The 18,396-nt window shown below is 42.5% G+C and overlaps 2 protein-coding genes across 2 annotated transcripts; both read right to left on the reverse strand.

Moving 5' to 3' along the window:
* Window positions 1-1,100: 1,100 nt before the first annotated feature.
* Window positions 1,101-2,479, reverse strand: Bfra_005240 (putative c6 zinc finger domain containing protein; the record flags this gene model as incomplete). Its single annotated transcript, XM_037335626.1, has 2 exons — window positions 1,101-1,712; window positions 1,949-2,479. 2 exons carry the CDS (start codon window positions 2,477-2,479, stop codon window positions 1,101-1,103), a joined length of 1,143 nt encoding a protein of 380 aa, XP_037192721.1.
* Window positions 2,480-12,058: 9,579 nt separating this feature from the next.
* On the reverse strand, window positions 12,059-13,353 carry Bfra_005242 (uncharacterized protein; the record flags this gene model as incomplete). Its single annotated transcript, XM_037335627.1, has 3 exons — window positions 12,059-12,244; window positions 13,079-13,093; window positions 13,231-13,353. The coding sequence occupies 3 exons, from the start codon at window positions 13,351-13,353 to the stop codon at window positions 12,059-12,061; spliced, it is 324 nt and encodes a 107-aa protein (XP_037192722.1).
* Window positions 13,354-18,396: the final 5,043 nt, after the last annotated feature.

Consider the following 18,396-nt stretch of genomic DNA (forward strand, 5'->3'; position numbering starts at 1 on the left):
AAGGTGGAGATTATCAGATGAGTAGGAAAGATAGATCACACGTGCATAGAGAGTTTAGATAAAGAGAGATGGGTTTATGAGCCATGGTAGCTAAGTGGCAGAGACATCTCTAGTAATAAGAGATACAAATTCAATTAGGAAAATATATTGTTTTTCAACGTTTTACACAGTATCTAATGATACATTGTGAAACGTGAAAATGATTTGTTGGTTTGGCATACATTGAGTTTCAAGCACCCAGACAAACCCCTGCTTCAAAATTACTTGCTTCATTTCTTCTTGCTGCTCGTGTTGTCACATTGTCTACAGAGACGTTAGATGTACTAGGTAAATCAATCAAGAATGTAAAGTCCATTTAAAGTTCTTGCGGAAAAAGCATTCTTGGGATGTAATAGTAATAGTAATAGTTGTAATGATAATAATAATAATATATAAATTAATAATAATGATAATAATAATAATAATAATAATAATAATAATATGATATAATAAATAAGTATAAATGTAAAAGGCCCAACGCCACCGCTAAATATATGTATCTATTCTAGATAGATACATAGATAGATAGATAGATACCCGTCCATGAAAAAGAATTTTGTGTGACCACCCCCTTCTTATCCTGTCCTGTCCTGTCCTATTTCGCCCCGGTTCCGTCCCTGGTTCTGTTTCTGTTTCCTGGGTATAACTACTAGATCCTGTGATTACCTCACTCGTGTACTGTTGTGATTGCTTCCTGTTGCAGTTTGGGGTGTTCGTGCGGGGAGGTAAGTAGGTAGGTACTCATTGAGTTGGGAGGTGGGAGTTGAGAGTTGGGACTCGAGGAGGTGCTGTACCGATGGAATCAGGCGAGGTGAGTGGGTGGATGCAGAGTAACCTGTCCTATCCTATCCAGTGATTGTGTCTGATGTGATGAATGGGCGCACGAATTATTCCGCTGATTATTAATTTGTGTGTGAAGCCTCCTCTTGACATTGAGGTTTTGGGCCGGCGTGGCCTTATGATTGTTCTTGGTTCGGGTATCCCATTCTCGTTTCTTCTCATCTTAGCCTCGAGTTCATATCCATATCCATATTCACATCCAGTTTCGTATCCATCCTCCCTCATATCAACCATTTAAAGACCGCAATCCAGAGTACCAGCAAACTACTCAAACCCATTCCCCCACCCAACCCATCTATTCGTGATCCAGCGCCGCCCGTCACCACCGCCGCAGCAGGTAAACTCGCATTCACAAATCCCGGTCCGCATTGTACATTTACCATTCCAGCGGCCTGGGCATACGTGCCCGCTATCGCACTCGTTCTGACCGCGCCCGCGGATTCAAAGACGGCCATTGTGTTTTTCAGACACTGGTTGCAGGTGGGTTGGGAGCCGCCGGGGAGACTCGTGTTCAGAGGGAGATAGTATATGTAGCTGTCTGTTGGGGAGGAGGAATTCGTGACGGCTTGCGCGTAGCAGTATGCGCCGTTGGAGGGATCTTTGAGACAGGATGCGGTGTAGAGGGTGGAGTAGGCGAGGAGACCTAAACGAGCTTGTGTGACGAGCGGGTTGGCGGCGAGGAGATCAACGGAGCAGGCGGTGGTGGAGGTGATGTTGGAGGCGATGGAGGACATCAGGGTTGAGCATGATTGCGCGTTGGCGGAGCAGGAGGCGTCGAGGGTTTGGGTGATGCGGACGAGGGATTTGGAGGCTTGGAAGAAGGAGTTGGAGTTCTGTGGGAAAGGGGGTTAGTTTTGGATTGGGTCTTGGTTGAATGTATGCATCAATTGAATTTATTGGAGCTCTGGGAATTATTTGAGGAGGGATAAGATTCGAGGAACAGATAATGCCATTGCTTGAGCTTGCATACAATGACCATTCTTCAATTCCCCAATTCCTCCCCCTTTATCTCAGACCCACTTCCGAAGAGAAAAATCACATACCTGCAATAACAATGAAAACGGCAAACAAGCTTTGAAAGTCTCATTTGCCAAAAGTCCATCATAAAACTCGAACATGTTGAAGTAATATTACTCGTAAACCCACTATCAAACGGCGTGGGTAAACTGGCTGTTGTTCCCGTAGCAGCGGACACCAGTCCGCTACTCGTTTGCGATTCCGCCAGTGTTGACGACGATGAGGAGGAATCGGTCGCGGTTGCTGTACTTGAACTTCTGGGAGGTGTGATTGTTGCTGTGGAGGTTATCGTCGCTACGTTTCTCTTATTATTGAGATCGGATTCGCGGTCGGAGTCGGAGTCGAGATCTAGATTTGACGATTGAGGTTGAATTGCAATGTTGATTGCTTTTTCTTGTTCGTCTTTAAGTTCTCCTTCGTCACTAGAGGTGCTCGAGGTAATTTCCCAAGTCTTAAGTTCCGGAAGCGAATTGCGTGGGAGCGAGGGATCGGGTCGTTGATCAACTAAAATAGTGCCAGATCTAGCTAGGCGTGCGAGTGTGGATGCAAATAGTTCGGGAATCTCTTCTCGAACTTCAACCATTCGTTCTTCAATATAAAACTCGGCCGAACATGTTGTGATGAGGAAGGAGGAAAATATCGTCAATAGTATTATAAAATTAGTTGGAGAAAAAAATGTATGAAGATTACGAGTTTGGTAAATTTTGGAAAAAGAAGACGTCGATGGTACTGATGACGACGATGTGGTGAGAGAAGCTTGATTACTTGAAACCCTTTTGGTGACGGGAGGGATTCGGATAGGGAGCGTTGGTGCCGCGACCGTTGGATAGTGCGACGTGAATTGTTGCGAAGAAAAAGACGAAGACGAATAAGATGGCGACTTTGATATCGACACCTCATACATCTCTTCCATGTCTATATTCATATCCATATCCAAATCCATTTCCAGATCCATGTACATATTCATGTTGTTCAAAGATGATAGGTATATACAATACGGTATATCTTTATAGTCGTGGTTCCAGCATCACTTTTCGAACTTCAAATCGACAACCAGTATAGTCGTCGGTGGAAGAGAAGTTCACAATTATCGAACGTTCGTTCAAGAAGGTTGGATTTTATGGTATCAATTGTTACGAAACGAGAGAACAATCAATGATTCTTCTTCCTTCAATCCTTCCCGTCCCGATTGTTCCTTTCCGAGCCGGATCGATTGCGTCGAAGAATGATTGTTTGATGTAGTACCTAGGTAGGTAGGTAGGTAGGTAGGTAGGTATGTATCTTCGTCTGATGTTTATTCGATTGATTTCCTTGCTTGAATTTCCTTTCTTTTCTTTTCCTTTCTTCCGTCGTCGCTATATAACTTATCGTATCTTATCGTATCGAATTCGAAGTTGATTTAGAATCAGAAAAAGAAATTATCGTGAAAAGGTGAAGACCTCAATATGCAATGCAGATCAAATCTGCAAACGACCAAAAAAGGAATGAAAGAAAAGAATGACAGTAGTTGGAAAGGAAAGCCTCTTTGCAAAGTAACAATCCCTTGTATGTAAATTTTGAAGTCGTTGATAATTCTTCCGCAGAAGGAGAAAAATGGTGTGCAGTGGGTGCTCGAATGATATTTGATCTTTCTCTCAATCCTTCACTTCCACATACAGATCGATATCCACTTTCCAACTCTCCACTCTTGAATTTTCCCTTCTGGAGGCGTATGCCGGGCGCAGTCCAGGTAGGTAGGTACTAGGTAGTCCAAGCAGAGAGATTGATTTGGTATCTTTTTGATACAGGCAAAATACCTTTCGATTTTCCAGTCCGCATTCAACCAGGCCAACCACAACGCAAGCTTTCTAGTTTTCGTTTCGTTGGAACCTTTGGAGCGGTAATAGATGAACCTGGCTAGAAGGAAGAACCATACAAGACTGCGAATGGTGTGATATGATCACCAAGTAGAGTAGACTCGAAAGAAAATCAATTAGATTGTAGATTGGTTCATGGAGAAAGATTTACATTGGAGTTCCTGATCCAATATCCGTTATTATGCCTCCATTCATCTAAGTACAAAGTATCACTGTTACCATCTATGCAGATTCCCCTCTATCTCCTCCTCCATTGAGAGAATCATTCGGGGGAGAGATAATTAATATTCCGCGGGTACTATACCTAGGACATACCCAGATTCTTATCCGTTCTGCATGGAGACATCCATCCCATGTGGCATTCAACCAGTCAGAAGTACATCTGAATTCGACTAGATGCTAAGGTCACCCCTTTTGGAAAAGCTGCAAGCCATCGTAAGCCATCATCTGCGCCATATGGGGATGGAGACTACTTGGAGTAACCATATGAGCGAGACGAGCAAGCCTAATATTGAATTTTGGGGGGAAGCGTGGTGATACGATGTGCGTACGGATGATTGGGACAACAGTTGGAGTGGTTGAGCTAGTGAGGTTATTGAACAATTACAAGATGTTCCTTTGTCCCTTTGTGCACTACACTTATGAGTGTACATATGTAAGTTTATATGTGTCTTCAACATCTTCAAAAGTTCCAGTTCACGAAACATCCAAACATTCCCCCAATGCCTCCTTCATTCTCTCGCCAACCAAAAGTAGTCTCGACCACCACCCAAAATTCACTCTCCACTCATTTGGCCCAGACCATACCCGACCAATTCTAGATCTCACTCCCGAAGCCCCTCACGATACCCCTGCATAAGTCGCATCTGAGCCCACACCCAACCCCCAACCTAGTAATATGCCCGACTCGCACGTCCAATTCCTACCAGGATTCTCTCAGAAAAGTCCAAGAGGCCACGCCATCTTGCTCTTCTCTCACAATCATACCGAAATGAGAGTGTGCGTTTATGGATTGGGAAGCTGGGTCCATTGTGGATATCGCGTGTTTGGATCTAGGGAACATGCCCCCCAGTGCGAGCACGTTTCTGGAGATACCTGTTGCAAGCTACACATGCGGATCATGAAAAGTTGGAAGGAAAAGAAGTGAAGAGTGCTAAGATCTCTCTACCGTACGGAACATGCAATCAGAAATATCATGCATGGTATTATGTCATGTGGTGAACGGTTTGTTCTGAAAATAGCACTGGGCGGTCCGCGAGGTGCTGATGCCGATGCTGAGGTGCAGATAAGATGCCATAGTATTTGGTAGACGTGTGGAAAGATCAACATGTCTACCAGTAGTCTAGAACATTTTCCTACCTCAGAGTCAATATCGTACATACCTAGCTTTCACAGTTGAACAAATATGAAAACCAACGGTTCGGCTCCTCACATCTATTGATCCCGAATGCTCTCACAATCAATCAATCAATCAATCAATCAATTTCACGCGAGTTCGGAAGCCAATCCCGTATATTAAATATCGAAAAAAGAAAAACATCAGATCCAACAGTGATCCCAGAAAACGCCCACGCTGTCCGCAAGGCGCATCTCCAGGCGTCCGAGGCGTTGGGGGCGTCGTGGCCTTGTGTAGCGGTAAGCAAACAAGCACAGAATGGCACTCGGTACATGAATTCTCATGTATTCCCCTTTTATTTACAGGACCAAGAAGGATACAAGCCTAAGCATGTAAGCCTCTCTGCAGCACCACATCGAAAGCGAGGCTTTGGGGTTCTCTGCATTGCATGTACAATACGCAAATAAGCAAGCAGGCCTCTCGTATGTAGGTACACGAGTTAGATCTCGATATCCAGATGTACAATGTCCAGCATCGATCGATATACAATTACCATAAACAAAATCAACAGACTCTCATTTCCCCATTCAACACCATCCAACGAAATCAATAATACACTCCAGCCTTATCAAAAGAGCAATCTCGCTATCTTGTATACTTTTTCCAGTCGATCCATTCAACCCATTCAATTTACACCGTTTAGCACACAACTAATGCAAGCGTCCGGAAGATTCCACTCATCCTTACCTTTGTCTTGTTTACCTTACCTTGCTTCTTCTAAGCGTCGTGCGAGCAGGTGTCATAAGCTATAGGGCGCCACCAATATTTTCGTGCAGCAATTGAGTCTATCTGGTCTGGACTCCTTGAATAGAAAATTGGTGGAGCAGATATATGGCCGAGTTTGCGATGAGAGCGAAAGATACTTCGTACAGGTGAAAGAATGCCTACCTCGTAGTGAGAAGTAAAAGGTTTGTGGAGAGACGGGAGGATTCCTCGTACTGCGCCCGACGGCAGATTCAAATCCTCAAGGTTAACCCAATATCCTCATCAAGAATCAAAGCTTTCGCCAGTCAATCAATCAATCAATATTCGTACAACACATAGATAAGAAACATCGATACACAATACAATAGCATCTCGATCGCGGATTTGAGATCTAGCGATTCCTGAGATACAGTCGTAGTGGGCTGTCACGGTGTACACTTCTAGAAACGAATTATTGATTCTGGAGTGAAGGCTGCACTGTAACCTTGATGAGATGCGATGTTACCTTCTTATCTGGAAATGGTGAAGAATTTGATTATGAAGATGATGGGTGTACTCTGTAGATGAACAAGGGAGAACATCATGTGAATATCTATGGAAAAGAAAGAGGGAGGTTGAAGAATATTGTAGATACCCATTTCGTAGTACGTTCTCTCTCTCCACTCTCACCAAATCAGTCTTCGGGTTAGGGTTAGGAATTATCTGAGACAGGCACATAGGATTAGGGTTAGGAGACATGCAACAAAATATCATCATTGCAGATCCATGCACGTGAGAGAAGAGGGACTTGTCCAATGAGATTGTTGCACAGACACAGGGGTGATGAGAATCAGGTGAGAGCTGTTCAGAATTTGGATGGTTGAGCAAACGGTATGTGTAAATATGTGAGTGTTGGAGTATATGATTGTATCGACAAATAAAAAGATGGATTTACGATGATTGAGGGTCATGATTCACTGATGGTACAAAGGCAAGTACACTTATATATCACGTTTCTCGTTGAAAGTTTAAGCGATGTTGTGCCGACAGATAGACCGAGGGGCTTTGAGGAGGGGTAGTATGATCTTTTCGATATCGAACATTAACATAATCATAATCAACTTGAGAACTTCACTTTACTTGCTTGAAAATAAGTCATGTTTTGGAATTGCAAAACAGAAAGTATGCATTATCTTACAACGACTTGTATAATCCATTCATCCACGAAACGCAATTTGATCCCACCTCAAGATCAAAGCTGAAACAAATATCTCAACACTACTGCCAATATCAAGTCAGTATCCATCCTGCTGGGAATCAAAACTCTCGATTTGGAATATAACGAAGAGAGAACAGACGCCGCCAGTTGAATAATCCCATCCGACTTTGAGATATAACATTCAGCGTGATAACAAGGTGAGTATTTCATTGAGCTGGTCGATCTTGGTATCGTTTCTTTTCAGTATTTCTATCGGAAAAAAACTATTACTCAACACACTTCTTCTTATTCGATCAAGAGCCATCAGTAGTTTGAGTAGCTGATGAGGATCGTCAAAGATGATTGAGTTCAGTGTAGCCAGGAAGGTCAAATACGGCCTGGAAGTGGAGAGAGATGGCTGAAAGCCAGCTACCGTCGGGTGGCGAGGCTTCCAAGCTGGATGAAGTTCAATATCTTGCACAAGGCCCCCCGTCTGGGAAGAGAAACCATAATTCGCTGGTGTGATTGCTCTTGTGGGTAGTTGACAACGGAGCCAGACGTGGACACGACAAGCACGATAAAGTAACTTTCCGTGGCCAACATTATCTCCCTGGTAAAATTGAGGTTTCATACCCAAGTAGCATCTTGTGAACCTCTGACTGTGGAGATCATAGGTCAGATCATAACTCTTTTTCCCATCAATCACAGGATTTATAATGTCACCAAACAGAAAAGGCTCCTATTAACCCACTCGTATATCTCCCCACACCTCACTCCTTGAAACTCTCCATCTCCTGGTTACGGGAGAAGCTCAACCACTTCCAGCTATATCATCAAGGATGAAATCACTTAGTCAAGTCACCACAATATCAAAGTCTTGTTGCATCTCGCGCCACCCTTCAATCTCATAACCTCCTCTTTTTCTTTGATTCGCTCGTTCATGACATCCTTTGCGTCATTCTTTCGTTCCATCTTTTGCTCTGTTCAAATCAACGTGAGTTGTGGTGAAGAAAGGAAGGAGGAGCAGATTTGATGTTGGATGAAGAGTCCCAATCAGCATGCTTTGATCTAGATACTAAATCGAACATTAGCATGGCACGGCCTTCGGATAGTCTTTGATGCTCGAGGCTGAAATATAGCGGCCAAACTGAATACTCTGCTGTGCTTCGACTAGCGCTTGAATCGATTGTAGATGGCGCATGCTTCGTTCAAGGCACCCCACTTGCTAACACTTCTTCTATCCCCTGCTCCGCAATGATTTCTAATGCGGCAATGGCTTCATCAAAAGCACAAGTCTGTGGATTTCTGGTGATTCATAATAACTTAACGAATCGCATGTCCTTGTGCTAGCGATGGTTCATTCAAATTTCTGCTCTGTCAACTTTCAATGGTAGGATAGTCGCCTATCATGGTTTCAACGGATAAAGTGGTAGTGCGAGGTGACGTTGGGATGATAGTTTACTGACTTTCCGGTCGGTCGAGAACAGAACACAATGGTAAATACACGATCTGTTCAAAAACGATGGGAGCTAGAACTGCAGAACAGTCTGTGCCAGCTCTAAGAGAAAAAATAGGTTGTATTCTCATCTATTTGAGCATCATTTACTTTCAAGAAAGTTTGTCGGCAACGGTGCTGTAGAATGGGGCGCATTAACAGTGTGTTATTGGGTTGAAGAAAGATTGCTTATCAGTCGTGCTTGTTGAAAGGTTCCGCAATGGAGTTCCAAAGAGAGCAAGCGAGTGGTTTATAGCAAGCAAGCATCATTTTAGACAGGAGGTCCTAGAACTCAGACTAGCACACTAGCGCTGAGAGATCATAAATACATCAAGGTCAGAATTCTTTACGGACGAGTTGTTCGGGATGAAAAATGAAGTATTGCTGACCGGGAAAGAATACGACTTCCCATCAGCAATTAATGAGAGCATAGTCTGATTAGAGTTCTAGCAAGTGCTAGGACTAGCGACTGTGTCGGAAGATATATTGGTTCCTTCGAGAGAGAACAAGTCGATATGCTATTTGGTATTTCGAATAACACTATCACAGGTTAGTTATGCTAATGCTCAAAGAGAGCTAGCACGTACCTGGATGATTGTAATATCAAGACAGTGGAATGAAGAGCTTTAGTCAACAATCACAGCATTAGGAGAGGCGAAAGCACGCCGAAGCGGCTAGAGGGAAGAATAGTTTATTTTTATATGAGACTAATAATACAACTTGAGTAACACAGTAAGTCTCCGGCCAATAAATACACCATCAGAGTGGTACCAATATTTGTTTAACTTTTCCACCAGACAATTTGGAGCGGAAGCAAAGATCATGGATACATCTGCTTGCCCGTCCTTCAATTGCAGTCTTGCCTCATCAATGTTCGAGACAGTCAGCTTCTTGTCCCCGTCTTCTTTGGAGAGAAATCTGATGTTGAATAAAAGAGGGGCCCCCAGGAAGATCCTTTTTTCTTCTTAACAGCCTATCACCCTGAAATCGGTTTGTCTAGAGCTAGGGCTCAACGAACGGATGGCATAGCTCCCAGTCTCTGTCGTATTCAGTGCGCTCTTTACATCCCTTGAAGATCTGTGGGTCAGTTTTGGTCTCCCTACAACTCCCACTATATACCAGAGCTCAAGCTCAAGTAACGATCGACACCTGCCATTACAAGTTACATTACTCGAAGGAACCGAATTTGACGCCGCTTTGATGGAAGATGAGGAGATCTCAATGAACTCTGCAGCAGTCATGACAGTTGGTAACCAGTAATCAAAACTTCTTCCAGTCCAGTTTCCGCCGCTTCGATGAGTAAGGGATGTTCTTGCGGCTGACAGCGCGGAGTAGGGCGAATCTGGGAGACCGTTCGAGATCGTGGAGGTAGGTGCATTGTCTGGCCCAGCGAGCTTGGATGTAGGAAGAGTTGATTCCGAATGTTGTACATAGACCGCAGCTTAGATTATCGAGAAGAAATCAAGATGAGTGTGTACGCATGATATGCCGCGATGACTTTATTGGTACCTCTCGAAGTTCCACTGGCATCCGAGCCAGGCGATAACCACATCATCATCGCTGGTAGTCGGAGCCGAAAGGTGGATTGTTGTTATTTTGGTTTGGAATGACCAGCAATCAGCTGAGCAGTTGAAGAATCTTCATTTGGCAATTTGAAGACTCTTGAAGAATGAATTGTTCACACCTCTTGGGGAGACTCATTACTACAAGGCAGATGCTGTTAGACGGATTGAACATACTACCCAAGGACCTATACGAGTGCTGGAGCACTGGGCGCATGCTGTTAGAGCCTCGATGGCGAATATCCCACGATTTTTGCTGGTGTCTGAAATCTGGTTTTGTGGGTTGAGGGACTCTCAGATGAACTGTTGACCGTCGAAAGACCGGTATCTGACCCAGATTCAGCTTCTAGAAACCTGCTGACTTGAACATCACGGGTCTGGAAGACATTGACACTTGATTCCGCCAATACCTGGATACTGCTTGTACCCTCAAGAGGTCCGAGTCTTGGCTTCAACAGTCACCTGGAGCACGGGAGTGAAAGTATCACCAAGGGATTGAGTAAAAGCATGGAAGCTCCAAAGTTCCAAATGGCGAATCCTCGCGCTTCAAAATCGTTAGCAAGATTCGTCATCACTGATGCAATATTCAGTTCTGTATAGTGGAAGAACTTAAAATATCTTCAGACATCAGTCTCTCCAACCCACATTCACCATGCGTTTGATAAACTTCATCACCATCATCATCATCCAAAAGGCACGCCCGGAGGCGGCTGTAGGAAACATTTTGAATTTTTTATTGTACATGGCTGTGTTCTCCACAGAGTTTTGCTCACACCCACAGTCGTCCAACTCGATCAGCCATTCGTTACCCTCTTACTTCAACTGGTAGCAGTCGTCTCTCACATCTTTTCAGATACACATTAACGAATGAGGCAACAGCGGTCTGTCTATATTTTGATGTTATTAAAGGTTCAAGAAATTGAGGAGGTGGTACGAAGGAATGTAACGCGATTGGTTCATTCAAAAAACTATGAAATTGGATATATACTAACCACATTGACTGAAGGAATCGGCTTCTCTGTTTGCATTGACCAGCCGGGGCGGGGTTTAAATGAATTACCATGTGGGATTCTTTCTCTGCCCGGTTTAAGCTGGACGAACAAGAACTGATCATTGAAAGGTGATAGGCACCATTTCCATTTCGAGGCAGGGGGGGCCCGAGACCAATGTAAGAGTTGTTGTAGTGGGCGAAGAAGAATCTTGAGGGATTTGTCAAACTGCGGCAGTGTTAGCAAATATTTGGTTGTCAAAAGGTTGGAAGGTTTGGAGGCTACCAAGACTGCAGAACAAAAGAAATTGTACATTTAAGAAGAGACTCCATGAGCTCTCCAACACAGACTCAATTTTAATCGGTCGTTGAGCTGCTACGTGTAGTTTCGGTAATAGGCCAAAAACTATACCAATGGCCTGTGCATCGACCAAAGGAATCCCACCAGCCATGCATGACCATTATGGTCATCTCAGAGTATGGAGATCTATCAAGCCATGCTTGTCTAAGTATAAGCAACTATACTGTGAGACTACGAATGGCTCATTAAATCAGTTATCGTTTATCTGATAGTGCCTTGTCACATGGGTGACTATCAAATCAGGGTATTTGTGGCTAGAGTGGCGGTTAGCATGTAAATAATCAAGGAGCGTGAACCACTTACTTTCATAAAGCAGTAAAACAACCCATCAGTATTCAAACATGGACATGTCACTATCCTCGAGTTGCACGCCGAAGCGGCTGTGGGTAACTTTGTAAATTTTTATCTATCTAATGGGTACTCTAACATGTACCAGCGTACACAGATGGCGACTTTTAGACAGGCCCGTCCAAGGCTGGCTCTGTTGACAGGAATTAACATCCAGTGGTCGATAGTACCCCATCCACCCCAAGAGAAGTGGGTGCTATCTGTAATATGCGTCGCTAACTTATTCAAGAGCCTCCCCCCTTGCCCCTTGCCCCTGTCTTGATAGTGTAAGCCATCATTTCGTATCCGAAAATTGTCCTGGCCATAAGGCTTTTGGTTCGGGAACAACTTCTGCCCAGATTTTATGGTTCTTAATCTCTTGTTTATTGAGAGCATCGGTGATAATCAAGTAGCCATTCTCCTCAAAGAAGAGGTGTTGCTCACGAGTGACAGCGCGGATATAACAATCTGCCAAGTATGGCTATGGACTATTTTTGGTTAGTGTATTCACCCCCAAGCTCTTGAGCATAGAGACGAAACCACTTACACATTCACCATCAAGTGATGAGGCCGTGAAATATCATTCGCATTCGCTATCTTATACCAAAGCTTGGCACAGTTGGTATATTATCTGTTGTTTTCAGTAACGGTAGTTAGCAAATGACAGCAAAAATGGCACGCAAACTGTATTATCTCCTGCTCATTCACTCTCTCCTCATTTTCAATTGCTTACTTTTGTTTTGGCCGTTCGTTTTGGGCTCTGTGAATGCTTACGCCCAGTTTTCTTTCGAGGTTGGCACACTTCAGCACAAATTGGCCAAAGCCTGGCTCTTTCAGTTGATGCGTCCAAGTCTCTAAAAAAAAACATCAGTGAATGCTGAGCCAAGGAAAATCATAGTTAACCGACCTTGGTTTGATAAATTCTAGTTGGCTCTGTGTCTGACCGTGTGCGAAAAATCTACCAAGATTGATATCTTTGTTGGCCAGACACAAAGCCCATAAATTGAGAATAGTCTTGAGGCTTTGAGATTGCAAGAATGAAGCAGCGATGGAATAGCAACCGCATCATCTCCGACCAAAACTTGTTTTCTCTTTCGAGTCTTCCATTTGCGTTTGGCTAAATTTGTCATTTGTTATTGATGTTGGTGAGTGTGTGAGAAAAACTGAGTGTACCTTCTGGGAAAAGATCGGAAGTGTCAGCCAACGCTCGCAAGAAAAAAGAATTGGATGAATGCAAAAGTTCAAAATGCAATGCAAAGTACTGAAAGATAGTTCTCTCGATCCTCTTGATGAAATGAGATGGTAGAAGACTTACTTTGATGGTTGGGTTCTGTTAAGAAGGGTGAAACAATCAGCTCAAGCTCCAAAGACGGAGATATTTCGATGTATTGAGGACTGCAGAATGGATATATATCTGAAAGGGAGCGAATCTATCTCTCCCCCGAGAAATAATGACGGAATGCTTACTTGATTTGATTTGTTTCTGTTTGAGAAGATCGAAGGTGTCAGCTCAAGCTTCAAGGTTGAATTCTCATCAAACCAAGGAAGCGGAAAGGACTTGAAGGTAGGAAAAGCCTTTCGGTAAATCATGAAAGAAGATCCGATAGATTACTTACCTGAATGGATGAATTCCTTTTTGTTTGTCTTTGGTTCTGTGTTGAAGAAAGAAGTATTGTTGAATAATGGTTTGTGGGAAAGAAATTTTACAAGAAGGCAGACTTCCAAAAGACTAGAATAGGATTAGTGGCTAAGCCTTGCCGACTAAGCAACTCAAATTATTGTTACTGGTCAAGTGTTGTTACTTCAAAAGGATACAGGTTTGTTCTCCTTAATAGCCGATCATGTGACTGTGTCTTGACAACTTTTTGGGTGAAGTTTGTAAAGGACTGTAGATGCAATGTGTCTTTGATCTCAACTTTTTGATGGAAGCCTTGTTCAATCTCTGCGATGAAGTTGGTGGTAATGTCTAGAGTAAGTCAAAACGTATCTTTGAGGAAGTGCTGTTTATATATATTATGGGTTTCTTTACACAGTAACACCGTTTTGATGATATATCTTATGTTCTGGTGTCAAATTAATTTCCTATGTCTGGAACTCTACGTTAGTACGAAGTAATACATGTAGTAGTGAACAGGTTTTAAGATACAATTCATAATCATTGGGCAATTTTTGACAATTTGATTGAGTTCAAAAATCACATGAAATGATTCAAACTCAAGCAAACGGATCATGTGTTACATTGATTTTGATATGATAAAAGTTTCGATCACATATCTGAAGTTTATATAAACAAAATTTAGTGACCAAAAATCATATAATCGAAAGCTATATAATCAGAGAGGCATTGAGTGAGAGGGAAAAGGAGTACACGAAGCGCACCCTCTCACCCTCAAGCGGTTTCATTCATCATGAAGTTTCAGAATATGTATATCAAGTTTTTCTATCTTGTCTCAAGACTGAAAACAACAAGGAAAATCCCCTATATATTCATGTCTAGGTATATTATTATAAGTTAAAGAATTCATTTTTTGTGAATTAATCTAGAAGTGATTTTCACACCTAAAATAAATTATCATATTATTATTTTGATAATACATATCAAATCATCACGGACATGGATTATTCACCCCTAGGGACATCGCTCAATATCAAGGGGTATTCCTCACCCCATCTAAGAATCTATCGGAAGGAATGTATTTATATAAATGCCGTATCATTCTCCATATAGTGTATCTTTAGTGCAAGGCTTAGACTTGATTCATAGATCACATCTTTTGCATTAGAACTATTCACTAGTCCCTAGCAGACTCCACAATCACAGTGCTTAATACTCCCCTGTATTTTCAATTTCTTTCCCATGTAGTAGTATCATAAGAAAGGAAAACTTCTTCAACGCGGTCTGCAAAGATACTGGCAGTCTTTTGGATCCCTTTCAAGGGGAGAACGCTTGTTATTTGACAACCTTCGTCACTTTATTGCTGGCCTTTTAACGCTGAGTTCGGTGAGCACTCTATTTGTAAGGACTAGTTCTCCTCTGATTTACGGAACATCTTCCCTTACAACTCCAGTCGTCCCAACTTCTAACGCTTGTCGATAGGATATGGTACTCAGATGATAAGTGTGCCACTGGTTGAACATACTTGGTATATTGACTAGTGCCCCTAGACGTGGGTGGCGAGCGCACTTGTACTATCCACTGCCTGGAAAACTGAAGAGGGCACACTACCAGTTCAGTGTCGTCGTTATTTTTTCCTATCCTATAATCCCCTGTCTTTTCTTACTTTTCATCAACCAGCAACAATCGTCCAATGAAAGGTGACAAGGAATTATGGCAATGAAGTACGAATCTAAGATGATATTCTTCAGATAGATATTATATTCATCCCTGCATATTATGTATAGCACTGGCGAGGAATCAGCATGCTTAGGGCTGAATTTGCGTTGACCTCCGAGCGGGTTTGAATTCGAGACTATCTTGTAGGTTGCGATGCAATTCTTAAGTAAGATACTACGTGTATTATTCACTTATTTTCATCCTACTGTCTTTCAACTGTGAAAAACGAGGTACTTACCCCTCTTTGCACGTAGTGTTATTAGTATTCTTGGAACAAGATCGAGGTGCGGGGAAGGGTCAACAGCCTGTGAGACACAAGTGAATTTTGACACGTTTCCACTAGGTAGTTATTTATACCGCACTCTTGATCCCGTAAGTGCCTTTGCAGTGCCACCGGGTAGGCAGAGTCCATACTTGCATATAGGATAATCCTTCTCTTCATGCGAGTTTTCGTGCTAGATCTATTTAACTTGCAGCAATACTCACCTATTATCAACCGTATTTCATCTCATACCAGTTGGCATTACTCGTCGTTTGACCTCTCACCGTCGTTCAACTTACTTCTTCTTCAGATGAATACCCTGTTCTCAATATAAGTTACACTCGTGGCACCTCTATACTTCTCAACTATCTCCCTAATCAAGATTATTCTATTGATCTCCCTCCGAATTAAAACACATGGTGCTTTCCAGTCTTTCACCTGAGCTACTTGAGTCACTTGACGTGGGATTGGTGGTAAATTCACAAACTGTCTATTTAGGTACAGTACACATAAGTAATTCAAAGACTTATTTATATATTCAAAAGGAATTACTGTTCAGCCTTCCCATACTACCCCGCCCTCGAAATTGTCTCGCTCGAGGTCCAACCACGACTATTCACTCGCCAAGTCTAGCAATTGAGCCAATTAGTTGTGCTTACCTTTCATATATATAGAGCAGAATAGTAAGTTCACGTGCTTAATATCCACCTACCACTAGCACTCTCCATTCGCCGTGCTTGCTATGCGCTCTTCGAATTTCCATCTTTGAAATCAAGGGAGGGACATGAGATTCAAAAGTCTACAACGCCATTCCTTCAAGAAACGAGTACGAAAATACGGTAGAAGCCAGCATGATAGCCGGGCTAAGATAGATACATTGCTCGAAGAGCCAATAAGAAGCGTTCTAGTTCGCAGATAATTAGTCGTGTGCTCTATTTTAATCTCCTGAGTTCCCTTAGTGTTTGACGTCAAGGGTCTTAGAAATCCCTATCACGAGGGACCAGGATTCAGCCAACGTTGTGATAGCGAGAAAGCTCTCTAGAAACGAACAAAGTAGATAAAGAATGGTTGTGATTCTGGACTGTATAAAACTAATCCGAAGGCGATATAAATGCATTCCTTGTGACAGCGCGCAAGATAAACGATAGCATTCGAACTTTCAGTGATAAGTGACTAGATATCCCACGCGACAACCAATCGCTCGAATGAAGAAAAAAACATTCGATCTCCCTCCCGCTTTTCTCAAAAGCTTGATCGGTCTTGAACAGTCCATGCCCGACCCATACTGTTGGGTGCATTCTGATGGTCTTCAGGGACGTACCTTGATTTCTAGTTGATACCATAGAGGAAATATATAAAGGGTGATTTTGTTTTTGAAACGTTAATTTTAAACTATCCACACATACAAATTTCCTCGTCCAATTGCCAAATATTCACCAGCTTCCCGCATCTTTCCCAAAACGCCATCACACTGTTGCAAATCCGTTGATTGTTCAAGAACCAATTCAGCCCCTCTCCCCTCCCCGGCATGGCACATGAATTCATATCCACAAATCTAATTCCAGCTCTCTGATCGAGGCTAGAAAAACTTATCATATGCTATAAGAGCCGAGTATTCTATCCACATGTGATGTTACATTGACAAAAAAGGACAGCTTTAGAGTAAAGGTGTGAGGACTTTACCAGATAATCATTCTGGTTTGCCTCTGATGAGTGTTCGAGTCCGACACCAATATGTTGTGCGTGCACAGTAGACACTACCAGCGTACAATAAAGCAGAATGAAGAAGAAGGATGGAACAGCAATACTCAATTAAATCAGTAATGAAAAGCCTAGCCGAGACAACGATAGTATCGCCCATATACATCCAACCTATAAAAATAAAATGTGAACCTCTTCAACCCACTTGACTTTATCTCAGCACCACAATCAACAGCGGGAAACACAGAGTCTACAATGTGACCTACCATTGCGAAACCGTCCACAGAGTATCTGGTTTATATATCATACAAGTATGTGAAGATTTACTGGATACCTATATATTCACCACACACTACACACTGTATGAATCACTTCTCTCCTCCTCCTTTACAGCCACCCAGAAGATAAAAACTCAAGCGAACAAAAAAACACTAAAATATTCAAAATATGTAAAGACCCCCCTCTCCCTCCCCTCCCTCTTTCCAGAAATCAAGAATTACCAAAACAAAGAAATCAAAAAGCTCTTTCCATGTCCGTATTTGGTTATGGGATATTACACTGGGGTAGGAAGTTTACACGAGGATTGGTGAGGGTTTGCAGGGATTTTGGACATCTTTGGGATTGGATGATTCGGGAATTAGGAGGATGTGATGTGGGGATGGGATGGGAGGATGTGGGTGATAGTGACAATAATAATAGTAGCAGTAATAGTAATAGTAGCAGTAATAGTAATAGTAATAACAGCAGTAATAGTAATAATAGCAATGACAGCAACAGAAAACATATTCTTATCATCACTCTTCACCCGTACTTCAAACCCCCAAACTCATCCATCCATCGCTGTTTGAATAACCCTCATAAACAATAATAATAAAATAGAAAATAGATAAATGAAAACACTCCCAACTCCACACGGACCGAGACCGAGACCAGGAAAACTCTCCCTACATTTATCTCTGTTGATTTACTTACTCCTCATACATGCACACATCGCATTGCTTGTTGTACGTACTTGGTTGAGTTATTCCTCGATTGGGTATGCTCCTAAGAACGAACATGAGAATTGCTGTAGGAATGGAATGATGGATCGTTGAATACTATATACACATTTATGTACAGCGTTGAATTTGTACACTTCATCCGACTTCGGGTTGTATGTTCACGAAAACAATTGAAAGCTTTGGCTACAAGTGTCAACCATCTCACCCGAGGCACTTTACCAACTTTGCTAGTCCCCGGAAGTCTGACGAGTAGGAGAAACATATAAATCTATGTCTGAATCTAAATCTATATCTACACACACGTATATATATATAAGCAAATGCCCACAAACCCC

The sequence above is a fragment of the Botrytis fragariae genome, assembly GCF_013461495.1.
Source record: "Botrytis fragariae strain BVB16 chromosome Unknown tig00000054, whole genome shotgun sequence".
Classification (NCBI taxonomy): Eukaryota; Fungi; Ascomycota; class Leotiomycetes; order Helotiales; family Sclerotiniaceae; genus Botrytis; species Botrytis fragariae.